The 20,528-nt window shown below is 33.9% G+C and overlaps 1 protein-coding gene across 1 annotated transcript in view; it reads right to left on the bottom strand.

Moving 5' to 3' along the window:
• Positions 1-19,452, bottom strand: part of LOC127869898 (glutamate receptor ionotropic, NMDA 2B-like) — a 147,405-nt gene extending 127,953 nt beyond the window's left edge. The window contains exon 1 of the mRNA XM_052412556.1: positions 19,338-19,452. Coding sequence (XP_052268516.1) covers positions 19,338-19,452 — 115 coding nt within the window. The remainder of the gene's footprint in view (positions 1-19,337) is intronic.
• Between the last annotated feature and the right edge of the window lie 1,076 nt (positions 19,453-20,528).

The raw sequence follows: 20,528 nt of genomic DNA, 5'->3' as shown, positions 1-20,528 counted from the left end.
TCTTGAATCACTTTTTACAGGGCTTTATGATTAGGAGGTATGGTTTCATATCAAGCGTCTCTGTTCTGTTTGTGGTCCCTCTAAATTCCGAAAACAAATAAGTGTTTCATTTTTGCCTAGAGCAAGTCGATAGTTACATATTTTGAAAGTAATGTCCGCTACGCCTTGCATTATGGATGATTTCACAGTGAAATTCTATTAAGGGTCGATAACAAAACGTTTTTCTTGCGTTTGTAGAAGTATGTATTGAAATACATTTCGGTTTTCTGTACATGATTATATATAACTTACCTGTTATGTTCGATGTTTGCTGATATAACGTTTTAATGGAAATATGTGAACATTTATTACTCCATTCATTACCTCGTTATAAACGATGTAATTGACAAATAGCATTTGATGTATGAACCGATGTATGTTTTTCAAATTGAAATTCGCAATACCTCTATGGGATATCACTTTTTATGAAAACTTTTATTTTGACCCCGATGATAGTACATTAGTATTTCTTCACTCTCATTGCGTTTAACCGATGAAATTTCAATATAGAAATATATTATCAGCGTATTAAATGTTAAGTTCTTAAGAAATACAGACATGTCTACCGTTATTATTCTTTCTCAAAAGACAAATTGTAACACGAAACCTCAATTGTATGTTGTTACATATTTGTCACAGAATTTAATAAAATTTTCGAACAAGGCATCTCAAGGTTGTGTCTGTCCGGAGATATTGGGTTTGCGTTGTGTTGTTTTTCACTCGGCAACGATGAATTGTCTTGAAATGGTCACAACATATGATGCAAACAATTGCTTGTAATTGGAAAGAGTAAATCATTAAAATACTTTGTTCAATGTTCGGCCCTGACCCTTAAAAAAGACAATGCCTTAAACAACAGAAACACATAAATTGCTTATCATTAAGTATTGAATTTAATGTATTTATGCAAAATGGTTGAACTTTTATTTAATAATCGTAATTGTCCATTATAGTTTAGAAACAGGTATTCGAGTCTAATTTAACCATAATCAAACAACAAATTGCATGTGTACCTAGTTCACCCGTGTTTTAAATATTCATTGTAAGTGCTTTAAAGTATTTTTTCAAGAGCAGCGCAGTATATCTGTTAAATTTGTATTAACCACTTTGAGAATTCTGTTGAGACTTAAAACTTTCTTGAATTTCTTGAACTACATCTGCACTATATAACAAAAACTGAATTTTGAAAATGCATGCTTGTGTCACCAAATAAAATAGAGGCACAGACAATCTTAGCAGCACCAGCATGAGAGAGGCCTTCTAATAGCATGCGGACATTTAGGTATAGAATGAAACAAAGATATGATGACATACGAATACAACTTGGCAGAATGTTACGTCCATATCTATAGCATATAAAAGCGTGACATGTCAGTGCCTCGAAATAAATGAATACTACAGCATACATGACAAGAATAAAATATTATAAAGTTCTTATGTAATTTGCAACGCATGCACAATTTATTTTAAAAGTTATACTTAAAAGAATTGTTATATTAATACAAAAGTATTAGTTAAAGTTATAAATTTGTAACATACTGTTCTATATCATCTCGGCATTACATTCTTCTCAGACAAAGACATTATACTGCTTTTCAAATGAGCATTTTCGTTTCATTATCGATATTTTATCAGAGTCAAAGACAACGGAGGCTTGTCAATTAAGCGGCCAGCGAAGCTTTATTCTAGCCTGCGCAATCGAGCCTTCTGATTAGAAGCTACGCTGCACGTTATAAAGTACAACACGGTTTCATGGCTTCGCACGCGAACAGAGTACCTCGTGACTAGACTGTGTAAATACTAATTCTAGTCTGAAGCTATGCTGGTCGCAAATTTAAAAACAAAAAACGCATGGCGTGGCTCATTTGATTTTCAGTAACAAGTCAAGCTTGTTCTTAACATGGAATTAACTGGTTGCTATGCCAATATGTCCACATGCCAACATGCTTCTATATCCAAACAATTAAACAACTATAAGTAGTTATAAAAGTATGAGTTTCCTGTCAAACCAAACTGTTTCGCTTCTGAAAATCATATTTCACAACGACTACAAAAAAGTTCGGTCCAAAACTTTGTGTCAAGTCATGATCTACTACCCCATATCATTATTTTTATAGGAGAAAATTGTCTGCTTTTCTTAATTCAGAGTGATGACGAATACAAAGCGAATGTTTCCATGCAACGTAAATCAACGATATTTAAACCGGTTCGATTCAGTTGAATCATCTGTTGTCGTTTTTGAAACACTATTATTCTAAACGGTGTTGTTTATATTGAGTTTTTTTAAACAAATATATGTGTTCTATTTATATTTCAATGCAAATAGTATTCTGCACTGTATTCAAACGATATGTTATATGTTACCTATTATGCTGAAGTCTGGCTTGCATGCACAATTTAACACGTTATGTTTTATGGTTTTTGTGTTATGAATTTAAATATGTTTTCTATATATGAGTAAGGAATAGGAAGAAAATTGATATGACAACGCATTATCAGCCAGGTACCAGAGTCACGCTTTTGTGCACATGTTATCTTCGGAAAGTCGACAATACAGGTTTGAATAGATATTCCGTATTGGAACACAGTGGCATGCATTTTTGAATCGTTTGCATTCCGTTCACTTTTTTTGTTAAATTGGAGTAAAATTTAATATATTTGGGTCAAAGATACATATGCGACATGCTCTGAACAAATCGGTTTGGATGCATCTGCGTAAAATGTTGTCCTAGAATACAAACGGAAGTTTACACAGGCTTTTCGGCGACCAAAATATGTTCTGCACAAACATATTAATAAATCGCACCAGTACAAAAGTAATGAACCACATGTTACGTCAGCAACATCAACACGCGTATGAAACGCTAACGTAGAAGAAGGCTTAAGTAGATATGTTAAATTAAATTAGTGATATACGCGGACATAATTCGTTTAGTTGTAATCCCAGTTACGTGGTAGATTTTTAAGACGTTTCGTTCTCAGCGACAATAATGACGACCCGGGTTCATACCACGCCGCTATTTGAGGCGATTTTATGCCTAAGGGAAACGTTATTATTAGCAGCACTATCTTTCCGATCTACGATTACCCCGCCAGAGGCTATGCGCAAGCTATGAATAATGTATTCCGCTGAGAGTGTGTGTGGTTTTTATTGTGCAGAAATCATAGATTGAAATACAGTTCCGTAGTCGCGTATCGGGACATGAAATTCACTAAATTAAATCAGCATAAAACATAATACAGATTCAAATGTTTAAGAGTAAATATGGGGGCATTTTGTCAAACTATTTATGTAAACTCAGCATATTTATATTGTTACAGTGTTGTATCGATTATTGTTAATACTTAAGCAACAAAAGTTTTGTTCGACAGCGCAAAAAAGCAAATCGAACATTGTCTTTTTTTCACTTCGGTAAAATTATCTCCATCTACTCGATAAATTGTTAAGACGTGTACGAAACAATATTAACCAAACCTGTTATGATTTCATTCATTTTTATTGATAACTTTACTTTAAGATGTTTGTTCGGTATACCATTTTTTACGATACTAGCTTTTCAGAAGGAAAAGAGACAATATGGTATAGTTAAGTAAAGGACAATGATTCATTTTGTATGAGCAAGCAATTGAAAGATTTAAGCAATATTCTAACTATGCATTGGTCCAAAACTTGTGTGAACCCAACTATAAAAAAAAATATTTCAAGTAATTAAAATTAACGAATTTCTTGTAATGGTTACATTTATGGCTCCGTCTTTTCTTAATATGTATATCACTTGTATTAGTGTTTATAAAAACGCAACACTATATTTAATGCATTTGAACATATAAAATTTATCAAATACAATTTTCATACACTTAAATACGTGACCCACTAACATAAGATGGTATGATTTACGGTTTGCTGCATATGTCGTTTTGCAGCAATTGCTTTTGCAACAACTTAATAATCCCTTAATTATCGGGTTTGATTGCGGAGCAGAAATAGTCTAAGAAACGACATTACTAAAATGTTAAAGAATGTTCAGTATAACGCACACTTTCCTTTAAATATAATATTTAACTTGCTTAACTTTTACAGATAAACAAATATCTTCTCTTTAGGACCGGACTGACTTTCCTGAAATTACATTTGCGGTAATGGAAATATTTAAGGTTGATAGTGTTGAAGTACAAACAGATTATTGTGTTTGCTTTCTCCTAGCTAAGAGATATATTTGTAAGATGCTAAATGGAGTGTATCCACGAAAGACCACTCGTATAATAAAAATGGTGAACAAAAAGCGCCGTCATTAGAGAAGCTAAATTACAAAAAACACGTGTCTTAGCACTAAGGATTCGTCCAACTAAGAGTTACAATTTTGCCATTTGCATTTTCATTGTTCGTTAGGATTAAAATATGTATATTTCAGTACATTAACATATTCGTATTTAAACATATTCAACAAAAAAAATGGAAACAGTTTGTATGTTTAATATATCAATATAAATGTTCAGACTTATACAATATCCTAGTTCAAAAAACTAAAAGAAAGCAAAATAAAAATATTAAGACCATTCTTATGTTACACAGGTAGCACATCTAACTATAAACACGCAATCAACTCTTACATGTACATGGGACATACCCAGTTAGCATGAGCATAGCCATGTTTGCTTGTTTTGTAACTTAAAAGAGGATGTTGTATTAAAAATATGCTCAGATTTAAAGTTAAAAAAATATTAAGATGAAATTGATCGGAGAGCAAATACAAGCACACTATTTAAGACTTGATAAGATTGTTCAATTGATAGATAAAATTAGGGGCAAGTTTAGTCTACAGTTGTTTTTGTAGTGCGGAGACTGTTCTGACATATTACACGTAACAATTTAAGAATAAAAAATGCGAGAGACTGTAACAACATCTAGTATTTATTTAAATGCATTTATCGGCATTTTTGTTCTAGTTACTTGAACGTGTGTCCATTCATAGCAAAACATTGGGCACTGATTAAATGATAAGATATCGAAAACAACGTTTTACCCCCTGGTACTAAAATTTAACACATCGTACTTTGTAAGTTCTCCACGCTATGCAATCTATACTTTTAACATGATGATACGTCGGAATAAAAGTGTGCAACTAAACATGTATTAATACAGGTTTTCGGGTTGTACAGTTTGTTTCCGACCGCTAGGATTGGCGTGACTCAGTGTCACCAATGTCGTTTTATCCCTTTATTATACTTACATGCATATTGATAAAACATTATAACCTTCAAATTCACTTTAAATTTATTGGCGTCGCATTGAAGTGCGGCGACAAGTATGTAATACGTTGTTTTTGTTTCGCTTATGGGAGGAGAAGTTATTTTACGGATACCTATATATTTTTGTTGTCAGAATATCTTGCAGAGTGTTGATTTTTTGTGTAAATTAGTGAAAATAAGTACTGCATTTGTGCATATTACATTTGCTTCAACATTTTTTGCCAATAATGCAAAGCTGATTCTTTTAATTAATAACTGATCACAGGTACTTGGCAATAATAAAAGATCACAGGGACTGGGCAAATACGCGAACCGATGAAACTTTCTGGTTTTGTATAAAAACAAAACATAATCAAAATATATTTATTTTGTGTTTTTTTCTAACAATAGCGCAGACTTTTGCTGTTCGAGTTTTGGTTAACGCGTATTTTCTTAAATTTTACAAGACGACATCGATTACACGGTTCATTGCAATATTGATAACCGTTACACTACAGTCACTTATTAATATCTTAGTTAGAAGGTGATTTTGTAAGCGGTTCCGTAGTGTAGTGGTTACTCGCTCGCTTCACATGTGAGAGACCCAAGGTTCGAGCCCCAGTAGAATCAAATTGTATTTGTGATCTATGATAACTTTTTGTTTTGATGTAGACATTTTAGTTTAATTACATATGCTGTTTTATTGTTACCTTTTTTTATGTTTTATTATGCCCATGAAATATATGTGAGAGAGGGGGGGGGGGAGGTTCGTAAACACATTAAAACTTTTACAGTGTTTTCATATCAATGAGTACTCAACCCCTATCGTAAATGAGCAACGTAAGAATAAGTTCAGAATCATCTCCTCTTGAAGTTGAGAAAATATGAAATTACGCTTACAAGATGAAGCAGATTTTTTAAAACCTACACAGTTCTGTTCCATTCATAACAACTGAACACGGATGCCAGTACAAAAAATGGAAACCAATGTAAATAAAATGAACTATGAAATATTTGGGGGTTACAACACAAAATCATAGATAATGGTTATTTGGGGGTTATAACACAATATCATAGATATGGTTATTTCGGGGTTATAACACAAAGTCATAGATATTGGTTATACCAGTATCTTTTTCTATTTTGTTTAAAATATTCGGCCAATATATTAATATTTACAGTGGAAAAAATCGTTTCATGTAACTTCATTGAGTGCCTTTTACACTGAAATTCCCGACGCCCTTTGATGCTTTGCATCAATACTTATCTTGTGAAAATGTCAGATAATACGTAAAGTATGTGTTTACATGTACTGTCAACCTGACCTTGCCTATCATTCATAAGCGGTACTACAGGCCAGCATGCTTTATTAATCAGTCCAACAATTGCAATATATTATGGTCGGGTCGGTGAGGCTTTGCAATGTTATCATATATTGTACTCATGTAAATAAGCACATACCTGGGCAAAAAAAACAAGGAAACATGATTTGATATGGTTTTTCTAAACAATTCCCATTCCCGCAAGCCATAATGGAAAACCTATAACGATAAGTTGCGATAAATTGCTATAGCAGTATATACTATTTTTGTTAAATGATGGCGTGTGGGACGCTTTATCTTCGATATTTTATTTGTGTACTATTGCTCTTAATAAATACCTTTTTCTCAAATGGCTTTCCGTAAGAATCATTTCATGTGTGACGTAATAATAATGTCTTTGTTGTTGCACACTTAATGGAGCAGTTTTATATTTTGAATGGCATGCACAATATATTTAAATTACAACGCAAACACGCACAATACAAATTAAAGAATAAAATATGCGTGGTTAGTATTTCATTCCAAGAACAGAATGCAATGGATCAATGCATGGAGTATGCATGGAAACAAAAACTGATTGTTAAACTAATATATTTTAGAGAAACACAATAATTGAATATTCAGGCAATATTTGATTTGATATTTATTTTGGCGGCTTTTTCATGATGTTTGTCAATTACATTAGAATTTAAATTGTGTTATCCCTAGAGACATACAAAAATTGATGTATACATCTAAATGCTTATTCAATTCAAACAATTCATACACTTGTTACGTGGTATGTCAGTAACGTGTATACATCACATTTTTGCCATCTGATAATTTCGAGTGTCAAATGCCTCGGCGTTTTAGTGTAATGCGGGTTATGTGCAAACATAATAAGTAACTCGCGGTAAATATTCCGTTGTTAGTGCATTATAAGAAGCATATTGTATTTGAATAAACGTTGGTTCGGACGATGCTTCAACAAAATACTTCATTATTTGAACAAAACCTATTACAATTAAAGCAGATCAAAAACTTTAAAATGAAATTAATATTGCATTTAAATTTACTAATATTACATTAGATATATATTTGTATATATATATATATATATATATATATATATATATATATATATATATATATATATATATATATATATATATATATATATATATATATATATATATATATATATATATATATATATATATATATATATATATATATATATATATATACCGGTACATTAAATTTGAATTATGACAGCAGTAATTACATATATATAATCGGACGACTTTCTTTCTTTATTTTATCTTAATCGCCGGTCAAATAGGATTGTGATCACCGCTTATTATCATAGATATACCCATATTGCTCTCCGACAACCATTCGCCATGCCGATAACAACTGGCCATCTCTTAATAAGGGTCATGCATGTAATAAATAAATAACAATTGATCAATACAGAGGGTAGTTGCACTTGAATTTATGTTTTCAGAGAATAAATTGTGATATTATGTTGTGTGTTAGTGACGATATGCTGCGTGTTTGTGATGGTTTGCTGTATGTGTCATTTGAGGCTGAGTGTTTGTCTTGGCATTGTATGTGTTTGTCATGGTATGCTGTATGTTTGTCATGCTATGCTGTGTGTTTCTCATGGTATGCCGTGCATTTGTTTTACTATACTGCGAGATTGTCTAACAGTGTGTTGTTTGCATTCTCCATAATGAAAAATAGCGTAGCATGGCAAACAAACAGCAGCATACCATGACACATACACAGCTAACCATGACAAATACACAGAATATCAACACAAACACACCACATACCATGACAAACACTCAGCATTAAATGACACATACAGCAAACCATCACAAACAGGCAACATATCATCACTACACACACACCACATACCATGACAGAAAAACAGGATACCGTCACAAAACACAGTATACCATCACAAACGCACACCGCATAATATTGCAAACACACAGCATATTATTATAAGCATAATATTATATCAACTGATTTAATTCCACATCATTTAAATGAAACACACAGCATACCATCACAAACCCACAGCAAACCGTGACAAACACACAATATACCATGACAAATACACAGCATACCATGACAAACACACAGACTATCATCACAAACACACATCATATCATTACAAACACACATCATATCATCACAAACACGAAGCTTACCATCACACACACACGGCATACAATCACAAATACACAGCATTATACGGTAACCACACAGCATAATATAATAAGCACATATCATATGATTTAAACACACATTATTTTAATGAAACAACCGATATATCAATAGATAACATGAGGCAGACAAGGTTTTCCATGGATCACACTTATATATGGTCTAGTTTTTGTACGTGCTTTAATTAGTTTCTAAACAAATTAGAAACCAAACGGTTGACATTTTATACAATAAAAATGTTCTAAGGTCTTAACAACATTGTTATCTCCCTGCTTTCTTCTCTTTTGACACCATCAAATGCTGCACTCACATTTTCTTGCCCGATTTGTCTTACAACTAAAGGTTGATTTAGATTGGTTTGGTAGATTTTGAATAACTAATTGGGTTCAAAACGCCATATATAACTGCGACATTCATGGACTTACACTTTTCAGCCATAACCATATCAGATTAATCATTATGTTGTGATGTGTGAAAGTCAATGTCCTGATATCAGATCATGTTTTAATATTTTCCCCAAAGTATGTGCTAATTTACAGTAATGCAATAAATAACTACATTGCAAAGCCTGACCATAATATATAACACTGGTTCACACTGATAGAATAATACAGGTTGACCTGTATCGCCGCTTATGAATGATATTGGTGACACTGAGTCACGTCACTCCCAGCGGTCGAAAACAAACTGGAAAATACGAAACCCTGCTATTTATACATTTTATTCCTAATGATTAATGTTTTGAATGATAACAAATGAAACAAACAATAAATGATAATACATGAAATTTAATAGATACTCGATAATATCACATTCTCTCGCGTTATCCGTATATATATTAAATAAACAATCTTATCAGGTCGTACATAATGTGCTGGTATTTGCTCTATGATCAATTGAAACACACAGTGTTCACTACGACGTCCTCCTTACAGAAACAAGCAAACATAGCTATGCACATGTTTACTGAGTATGGTTCGTGAACATATAAGAGTTGACGGAGTGTTTAGATTTGTTATGTGTTTAACATAAAAATGGTCTTACTATTTTTATTTTGCTTCCGATTAGTACTTTGAAATGGGAAATTGTATTAGTCATAACGTTTACATATTGATATATTAAACATGCAAACTGTTTCGGAAATCAAATACTTTGTTGAATGTGTTTAAATACTAATATGTAAATGTACCAAAAGATAACGATTTGAGTCCTAACAAAATATGGAAATGCAAATGGCAAAATTTCAAATTTAAACTCTAAATTGGGCGAATCCTTAGTGCTGAGGCAAGTGTCCTGTTATAACGTTTCTCTAATGACGCCGATTGTTGCTCATCATTTTAATTATCAGAGCGTTCGTACTGTGATGCACTCCATTAAGCATCTTATTCACAAATACATCTATTAGCTAGAAGAAATTAAACACAATACTTTGTTTGCACTACAACACTATAAATCTAAAATATTTCCATTACCGCAAATGTTATTTCAGGACAAAGTCAGTCCGGTAATCTAGGAAAAATATTGGATTATCTGTAAAAGTAAAGATTTAAATAGAATAGTTAAATGGGACTTTTCACGTTTTGGTAAATTGACAAAATTGAAAATAGATTTCCCAAAGTTTCGTTTTAGTTATGATATGTGTGAGGAAACAGTAATACTGAATATTAACCATGGTCTAAAATAGCCATGATATGCATATTTTGACGATATAAAAACCTGAAAATTATAAAGCGTTGCAACGCGAAACGATTGAATAATTTTGAGAGTTCTTTCGTTCTCGTTATATTTTGTGAAACTACGAGGATTGTTTATATAAAGTATAAAATACATTTTTCATTGTATGAGTACGAATAACCGAGTGTTCTAAATGGTAGACTTTTACTTCAGGACTCCAGGAGTCAGTGGTTCTAGCCCACTAGTGGTTCTAGTGTGTTAAGGGTTACTTTGTTTTTAATTTTTATATTTGATTTTTTACAGAAACTTTTTAGACCCAAAGTTTATATTTATCGATATAAAGCATTTAATAACAAACTTCAAAACAACAAAATAATATGTGAAAAGGCCCCTTAAAAGGAAAGTGTGTATTGCACTTAAAAGGCTTGAACGTTGAAGTAAAGTCTCCTCTTAGCCATGTCTGCTCCACAATTCAACCCGACAATTTAGAGATTGGTTAAGTAGTTGCAAAAGCATTTGTTGACAGACGACACATGCAGCAAAACGGAAACAATACCATCTGTCTTCAGTAGATCCAATATTCAACTGTATGAATATTGTAATTGATAAGTATTAATAAGTTCAAATGTATTAAATATATTTTTGCGTTTGTACATACACTAATATAAATGATATACTTATTACGAATAACGGAGCCATAATTGTTACAATAACAAGAAATTCGTTTATCTTGATTACCTAAAATATATGTTTTTATAGTTGCATTCTCACAAATCTGCGAAACATGCATAGTAAGGCTAAATAATATTGCTTTAAATCTTTTCATTGCTTGCTGATACGAAGTGAATCATTGTCCTTGACTTAAACATACCCTATTGTCTGTTGTCCTTCAGAAAAAGCTAGTATCGTCAGAAAATGGTACACCGAAACCTATTCTTATAGTAAACTAATAAATCAAAATTAATGACTTAATAACACGTCTGGTTAATATTGTTTCGTAGACGTCCTACCCTAACCCGACCCCTAACCCTAGTCCTTACCCTAACCCTTTTTTGGGGTTATCACCCCTGACCATGCCTCGCCTGTTGTAGTTTTCCGCCTCCCCTTAGCAATAGATGGAGTAAATAAGTTAGCATACCCCACGTGTAAAAAACGTTCATTTTCAATTTGCTTTTTGCGCCGTCGAACAAAACGTTATGTTGATATCTCCATTGTGTTGCTGACGTATAAACGATCATCGGTTAAAAACTGTAACACTGTAACTGTATTGAGTAAACATAAATAGTTTAACATAATGCAAGCATATTGACTCTTACAATTTTTAATCTGTATGATGCTTCGTGCAGATTAGTGAATTTTATGTCCAAATACGCGACTACAAAACTTAATGTCAATCTATGATTTCTGCACAATCGATCACAAACATATTCTCCGTGGAATACGTAAATCATAGCTTGCGCATGTCCTCATATCCTCAGGCGGGGACATCGTACATATGAAAGAAAGTACTGCTGATAATACTTTATGCACAATATTTCCTTAAATAGCGGTGTGGTATGAACACGGCTCGCCATTTTTGTCACTAAGAACGAAACGTTTTACGAATCTACCACGTAACTGCGAATACACCTAAACGGATTATGTCACAAATTTACCGAAACATATCCACTGTAGTATTCTTCTACGAAAGCTAATCCATAGCATGTTGTTGATGCTGACGTTACCTGTGGTATATTATTGTTCTACTCGTAAGACCTATTGATATTCGTACAAAGACCAGTATCTAAATCTTTAACAGTTACAATCTAACGACCATACATTTCTAAGAACATACAGCATACAGTGCCAGTTTAATCACTAGGCTAACAAGGCTGCAGCCTTTGGTCCCCGATTTTTAAGGGGCCCCTTACGACAGGCCAGTTTCCCAATGTAATATCTTTCTTTATTACGCCATTAAACGACTCTGTATCGGGATAGTAGAAGATTTGCTGTGTGGTTTTACCATGTCCCGATGTATATACAATTGTAACCGTTTTGTTCGATTTGATTGACTATGCTTTCAATTTTCTTTCTGTGTTGTATATTCATTCAGAACAATTAGTTTCTTTGTTTATTATACGACTTGCCCGTTTGGTCATATCAACATCTGGACCTTTTAGTTCGCTTTGATTAACTATGCTATGGATGATCTGGATGCACCTCTACAATATGTACAATAGCATTGCTTCTTTGTGTTATCGGGCCTCTAATGTATATACAATAGTAGCGGAGCAACTCACTGGCTTCCTTATGTTGCTAATACCGTGTCATGGTTTTCAAGTTCAATGTAACCTATGTTTATAACCTGCACAATTTTGTTCACGCACCATTCCTCGATAAGTCTACGGACAAAATACCTCACTAACCGATAGGATATTTCACTGACTATCGGATTACTGACACGAGTCACAACGATATCTCGCTGTTTCTGAATATTTTACAACTCGCATCACATACACGAATAACAGGTTAAATAGAAATATTTTTTATAATATTTCTATCGCTTTTTCGCCACACATTCTACAGCATAGTTGATTGACTCTCTGTTGAACTTCGCACGCGGTTGAGCGCTTATTCTGGTCGTCACAAACTGTTTGCTTTCATCAAAGAGTTTGAGTCTCTCACCTTGGATGATCTACGGAAATGTGCAACGCATCTTATCAAGTCTTATCAAGAAGACATTGAGGCGTCTTTGTTGACGAGTTCTTTCAGTTCAAAGCCACCTTAGAAGCGGACCAAGACAGAACCATCACCCACTTGAGTGAACTGCTGACGTAAGATGGAGGTCAACTACAGACAACTTTTCCAACGTTGCCATCGCTGAACGAATATACTTAATAATTCAAGTTAATAACTGTCAATGTGAGAGGTCATTTTGAACGCTATAATGCGCAAAAAATAAATCTTTGGAACACTATGAGACAGGAAAGCACGCGTAAAGCTATCTTTGAAACACTATAAGTCAGGAAAGCAAGCGTAAAAAAATTATCATTGGAACACTATGAGTCAAGAAAACACACGTAAAAACTGTCTTTGAAACACTATTAGTCAGGAAAAGTTGACAGCATTAGGGCCATGTCTATTGAATGTAAAGCCCTCCGAGAACTAGACGTCAAATAGCTGATCAATGACTCCGCCAAGCTGAAGTATCATGGAAGAGACTTATAGGCTGGAACTGTTACATGTAACATGAATGTTAAGTTCAGTTCATAAAGCAGTTAGGCATTGTATAATTTTTTTGCTATATATATATAATGTAACTGTTAACTGTGTACAAATGCAAGTTTTCTGATCTTTGTATTTGCAGTATCAAGTATGATTTTCAATTAATATAAGGGGACCAGAGGAAAGGGGGCCCCGTAACATGTGCAGCCTTGGGCCCCAAAACAGCTTAATCCGGCCCTGACAGCATAGCATGACAAACACACAGAATACCAAAACAAACACATTCAAGTGCAATCACTTTAAATATCTGTTGCCATTCAAGTGTATAATTTAAGTTGCTTTGTCAGCAAAGTATTAAGGTAGTGGGAGCCTAATGGGTACGTTTCGAGAATCTTATTGTTTCCATTTTGTAAATTGTATATCACAAATTATTGCAAAATTTAAAAACTTTCTACCGGCCCATTAACTCTGTACCCCTTGCCTTTGGTTGGCGTTGTCCATGGAATGACCCTATATCCAAAATGTTTAGTTTTTGTAAATGGGATATACATTTATTTAGACAATTTAACTATATAACATACTCAAAAGGATTGTGCTAGTAGACACAGCATGAACAAAGTGTCATAGAAAACGAATTGTGACTTTTATCTCCAATAATATGTGCCAAAATCTGGATAAATGGCAAACACGAAAACAAATCGTTCAGTGACAAGAAGCTTTAATTACGATTTATGTCATATTTAGTGAGATGAATCTATATAATGTACATATTAATTTAATACAATATATTTTATACATAATGCATGAATTCAGGAAGTTTTACTGTTTCTATCTCAATAAATTACACTTTGATTATGCCTACCCCCATTCATTATCACGCGATGGATTTCAGTATAAATGAGTATATTACATGTATTTTGGGGTGTTCTAGTTTCTGTTTAAATGCGACAGTTACACACACTGATATATTATACAATTTTTCTTTATATTGATATAATAAAACATAAATCATTAAATCGTAAGGGAATCCAAAGTCCAAAGGCAATCCATGCATACAGCTGCAATTCACCACAAAATGTCAAGGTATTGCAATCTTAAATAGCATGAAATATATGTTGTAATGGAGACACTATCCACATTGCCACCATTTACAGACATGTAACAATAAGCATTTACAAAGATGCCAGCAAATTGCTTAGCATCTGCATAATTCGGCACTGGTGGCTTATCATATGTGGAAAACTCGAACCCGTTTTAAAATCCACGAAAGCAATCTGAGTTATATCCGAATTCACTGTACCTCGAACTGTAATAAATTCACCCAATACGTTTTTTAAGAATTCAATTATCCCTTTTTAAGTTTCATACTGACGCCTTATAGCATTGTTTTTATGAGAAACAATCCATTTTTAGGACAACAAGCACTTCACAAATAAACGACTCCCTGACCTCAACTTATCAAAGATGAAAATATGTGATCCATGATTTAATATGATAAAACGTTCATACTCGAAACAATATTACATTCTTGAAATGAGTTTTATTTCATGCGCATGGAAAAAGTCGACAGACAAGTTTATCATACTTAGATCCGTTGCTCCAAGGTCGAAGGTTACTTAGGCTGGCTCTGACTTCAGCTTGACAAGATCGAAATTTCCTCTGTAAACTGTTCCTGACAATGCTTCCACATGACATCTGAGACGAAATGATACAATGTACATACAATCACTTCTTTATAAGTCAGCATCACGTTGTAAAGCAATAGGAAGATATTAGACTTAAACCAGATTGCTATTTTTTATTCATTTAATGGTTTGAAAATAAAATAAAAATAATATTTCAATATAATTAAATGTAATAATCAAATGCAATTAAAACTGTATATGATATTGTTTGATCTTCTTTAATTATAAAATATTTTGTTAAAATAATTAAGGTTCTTCTTAAGGCATCTTCAGAACCCACGTTCAAATACAATATTCGTCTTTTAACGTACCGAAAACGAAATGCTTATCGTGTGTTATTATTATTTTACTTATTATTTTTACTAATAAAACGAAACACAACTAAAACGACGCAGCATTTGGCACTCGAAATTTTAAGAAAACAAAAAATGTGCAAAATTTGGTGTATACACGCTATTGACATTTCACGTAACAAGTGTATGAATTGTTTTAATAAAAAAACACATTAAGATAAATAAATCAATGTATTTATATCTCCGGGGATAACACAATTTAAATTTTCAGAAACTTAATTGAGAACCAACATGAAAAAGTGGACAAAATGAATATATAATCAAATATTGCCTGGATATTAGATTATTGAGTTTCCATTCGTATAAAACATGTAGATACATTACATTGTGTTCTTGAAATAAAGTACTAAACACGCATACACCATGTATTGTATTGTTTTATTTATGTTTCGTGCGTTCTTGCGTTGATATTAAAATATAAACTATATGAGTGTATGCCGTTTCAAATATGAATCTGCTCCATTTATTGTGCAAGAAAAAAGAGACTTTAAATTACCAGGAAGAAGCTGCTGAAGGTAGCCTACTATGCCGACTTAATGATTATAGATATCTAGTATTGAACGGGGACCGATCTCATTACCACCACAATGGATGATCAAAAGTTCAGGTTGCTGATTAAATAGCAATATAGAATTAATGGATTCTTGTAAGTCTTCCAGACGCATGCCGCCTTTAAAGTCCCAGGTGATGTTGATCACCGTGTCCTTTAAGCCCAGATCACTACCGACTGCACTGCCTACTGCCCTATGATAAGCATCCCTTATTATCGATGAACCAACTATCAAGACGGTCCTTATGCGACTTTTTATACCCGATAAATATGGAGTTAATATCAGATGCTCAAAACCTTAAACGTTTACCTGTGCCAGCCAACAGTATACCTTTATATAACCAACTTGGTTCTTCCAAGATAAGTTTGCGGTTCTAGTAGATACATAAAAGAACTTGTATTTAATTTTATGCATAGCCTAAATTGATCACCAAACATTTGTACCATGAGCAATATACTTTGTAAATGAATAAGCACATTTAGTGCACCATCAGCCAAACATGTAACAAATATATATATAACCACCACAATGTTCTTCCGGGATTAAGTCCCGGTTCCGGTAGAGACCTGAGAACGGCGTTATCTACCAAGAACTTGATATTTATTTAATATTTACTTATAGCCAAAAATAATCACCGGGCTTTTCACCATAAGCCAATATGGGCGATCGTTTCAACACAATAATTTTGAAAATGAATAGGCACATTTAGTGCACCATCAACCAACCATCTATCATTAAATAGATAACCACCACAATGTTCTTCCGGGATTAAGTTCGGTTCCGGTAGAGACCCGGGAACGGCGTTATCTACCAAGAACTTGATATTTATTTAATATTTACTTATAGCCAAAAATGATCACCGGGCTTTTCACCATAAGCCAATTTGGGCGATCGAATCAACACCATAATTTTGAAAATACATAAGCACAATTAGTGCAACATCAACCAACCATATACCACATATTCACCATTATAACCGCATTTGTTTGATTTTCTTATTAAGACTATGATCTTATCTGTTATTCTTGGATTAAGTTTCGGTTGCAGTAGAAACCCGGGAACGGCGTTTTTTAATTTATTATCTCAACTAGAGCCTTGTTATCCGACCTGATATTAATCTTTTTATTTCTTAGTTTTGCACCCCATAGATGTAGAGATAAAATTATTGGTACTTATTCCAAAAATGTAACGTTTTTAATTTGCGCAATACCAAATGTGACTGGCCACGGGAAAAAGGCCCATTCGCCTAGAAAGTAACAGCCGCATCCCAAGTCTTTATTTCCACTCGCGTCGGTAAAGAGTTCCATGACGTCAAAATGGAGCCAATCGGCTTTATTGAATAAGCACGTGCCATTATTATTGAATAAGCTCGCGAAGGAATCGTATCTAAATTCGAACGTCATCCTTTAAACCGTTGGAAATACGAATACGAAGGTGTGCCTTTTTTGCATGTGACAGCGCATCATAGAATCTTCTGTTGAATGCCCGGCAGGAATAGCACGGGCGATAAAGGTAAGTAGCCCCACTATCGACTGTAGCGATCGCAGTTTCATTTTCTTAGTGTTTAGAAGTAAATCTAATGATTGAAGAGACTTTTCAATCTTATCTTTTGGGATTCGAATTAACTGATTACGCGCGTCAATTTCTAAGCCGAGGTAAATTATTACTTGTTCGGGGCCGATACATTTTTCTGTATTTAAAGGTATGTTTAAACCGCGCATTATTAATTTGATTTTTTTTATTATGAGGAAACACTCGTGCTTTGTTTTCCCTACCATAAGAAAATCGTCAAGGAGATGTTCAATGTTAATGGTGCAGGCTTTAGAAGAGATTTCTGAATCCAATAACCCGTATCAGTTTTTATACCTAAAATATCAAAATCCGATGGTCGCACTGGACATAAATCAAACGCCGATGCAATGTCCGCCTTGGCCATGAAGGCACCGTTACCCAAATTACGCACTTTATCTATGGCACTGTCAAATTTTGCGTACTTTACACTGCTGAAAGCCGGCTTAATGAAGTCATTTACACTTGCGCCAGATGGAAAGGATAAATTTGTGATTAGTCTCCAACCGCCAGATGACTTTGGAACAAGACCAACAGGATTTTTACGTAACTTTTAAATAGGCGGTACTTCAAAAGCCCAATTAATAGACCTGTGCGTTTTTAACTAGTTAACTTTTCATGTAAAACATCCCTGTGTACGCGGGCTGATACAAGGTTTGTAGAATTAATTGGTAATCGGGGTCCTTCATAATGTAACAAAAATCCATTACTGAACCCGTTTAAAATATAAACCGCATCAGGTTGGTTGGGATATTCAGCCAATTGTAAGGCCAACTTTTGAATATTAATAGGCGTTCGGCCGAGCTCCTATATACTTTCTAGGTTACACGGATCGCTGAGCTGGATCAAAGGATCTGATAATGTGTAGAGCATATGAACCACGAGGCCGGAAACGCAATGGTTGTTGCATTAACGTGGGTCTCACCGGTCGTTGGATACCGTGAGGCGCTTGAGAGGAGCAATGCATAGATGGATGCCGGAAGCCACATTTTAGGCATGTGTGGGCGAATGAGCAATTGGTATAAGAGCAGAAACCTTTATTATTATATGCGAAACATGGCTTAGCCTCGACAGTGGCCATAGGTGAAATTGAATGCATAGGTAGCACCCACAATTCAGGGTCGATTATATCCCAACGACTGCTTGGATTTTGTGCGATTTTCAATCTCAATTGATTATCGTAGTTGGCTCAACCGGCGAAACGGGACGCTGCCGAACGAATGTTATTCATGTACTGAATAAGTTCTAAATGTTTGTTTCCGTGCCTCGACAAAAATATAGCAATGTATATCAAGAAGGCGTCTGACCAAACTTCAATGCGTTCAATATTTTAAATAACGCCGGAATCAGAGACAATTATCTCGTCGTTTCTTATTTGGACTTTTTGTTGGGTTGATTCTCGGAATTTAGGCAAAAGGGACCTCAAATCAATATCCCCTTTCCAGATTTTTTGCCTTGTCTGTAAAGGTACATGTGCGTACATATTCAACAAACCTTTCTCGATTTCTTGCTCGCTTGTTCCCGGCTCGGACGATTCCTCTGGGTCAATTTCCGGTGCCGTCACTACGGGTTCCGCGCGAACGGCCCTCTGTCTCGGTTCCGCGTCCATAACTTGAAACACTTGCGCAACTTCCCCACGACGTCTTTTAGACGTGGTGGTAATATAAAACCATAAAAATAGTCTTGTTTATAAAAACGGAAAGCGAACAATGATATAGACAATAATTCCAATTAAAAGCAAAAATACAATTATTCTAGTATTTAAGCTTTGTTAAATAGTTCACTTTTAATATTTTATAGTTATGTCATTCAGGGAACACCATTTCTTTAATCATACAAACAAGTGGTTGGTGTATCTTGAATCTAAAAACTCAAATTATATACTGTATACTAAATGTACAACGACTGACAAGATAAAGCTGATCGCCAAACACAATTTCGAGGACCGTACAAACACGTGGTCGGTATATCTTGAATATAAAAACGCAAACTATTAAATACCTTACCCCAGCATAAAGATACTGAATTTCTTATACTAAATTTACGTACGAATAACAAGATAAAACTGTACAAATTAAAAACAAGTTCTCATTTAAACGGCACTTCAGACATATTTTAAACCACGTGCAACCACGAAATTAAATGTAAAAATTAACTTGTCAGCTCGAAAAGGAATGACTGTGAGGAAAACAAGCGGTTTATATAATTGGACAAGTCTACAATGGACTATAGCATTTCATAAAGAGGATTTTTAGAGAAAGAGTGGAAAATAGCCTTTGCGTTGAATAAGATTTTTTCTTAAGCAAATAAACATTATTAAGAGCTTTATTACATAAATATAATATCGATAATAAAGCAACACATGTCATCATTTATCAAACATCTCATATACTTTTGTAGCAATTTTTACAAGTGAAAACCTTTTTATCACTGTAGATTATTCATTAAGAAACAGGGCTGGCAGGTCATATTGAACTTTTGTCGCGATTTCTATTTTCGGCCAGGGACTTTGACTCTTTAGGCCAAACCAGATAAGATCATAATTTAAAAAAAATCTCAGATATGTGCTTATTTATAGGAGTGCAATAAGAGAGTATATTGCAAAGCCTCTCAACCCAGACAAGTATAAATATTTATATATTTATACACTTTTTTACATATTACAATGGTTCGATCACACTGATT

This window comes from Dreissena polymorpha, chromosome 2 (genome assembly GCF_020536995.1).
Source record: "Dreissena polymorpha isolate Duluth1 chromosome 2, UMN_Dpol_1.0, whole genome shotgun sequence".
In the NCBI taxonomy this organism is placed as follows: domain Eukaryota; kingdom Metazoa; phylum Mollusca; class Bivalvia; order Myida; family Dreissenidae; genus Dreissena; species Dreissena polymorpha.
This window is presented reverse-complemented; position numbering and strand designations above follow the sequence as displayed.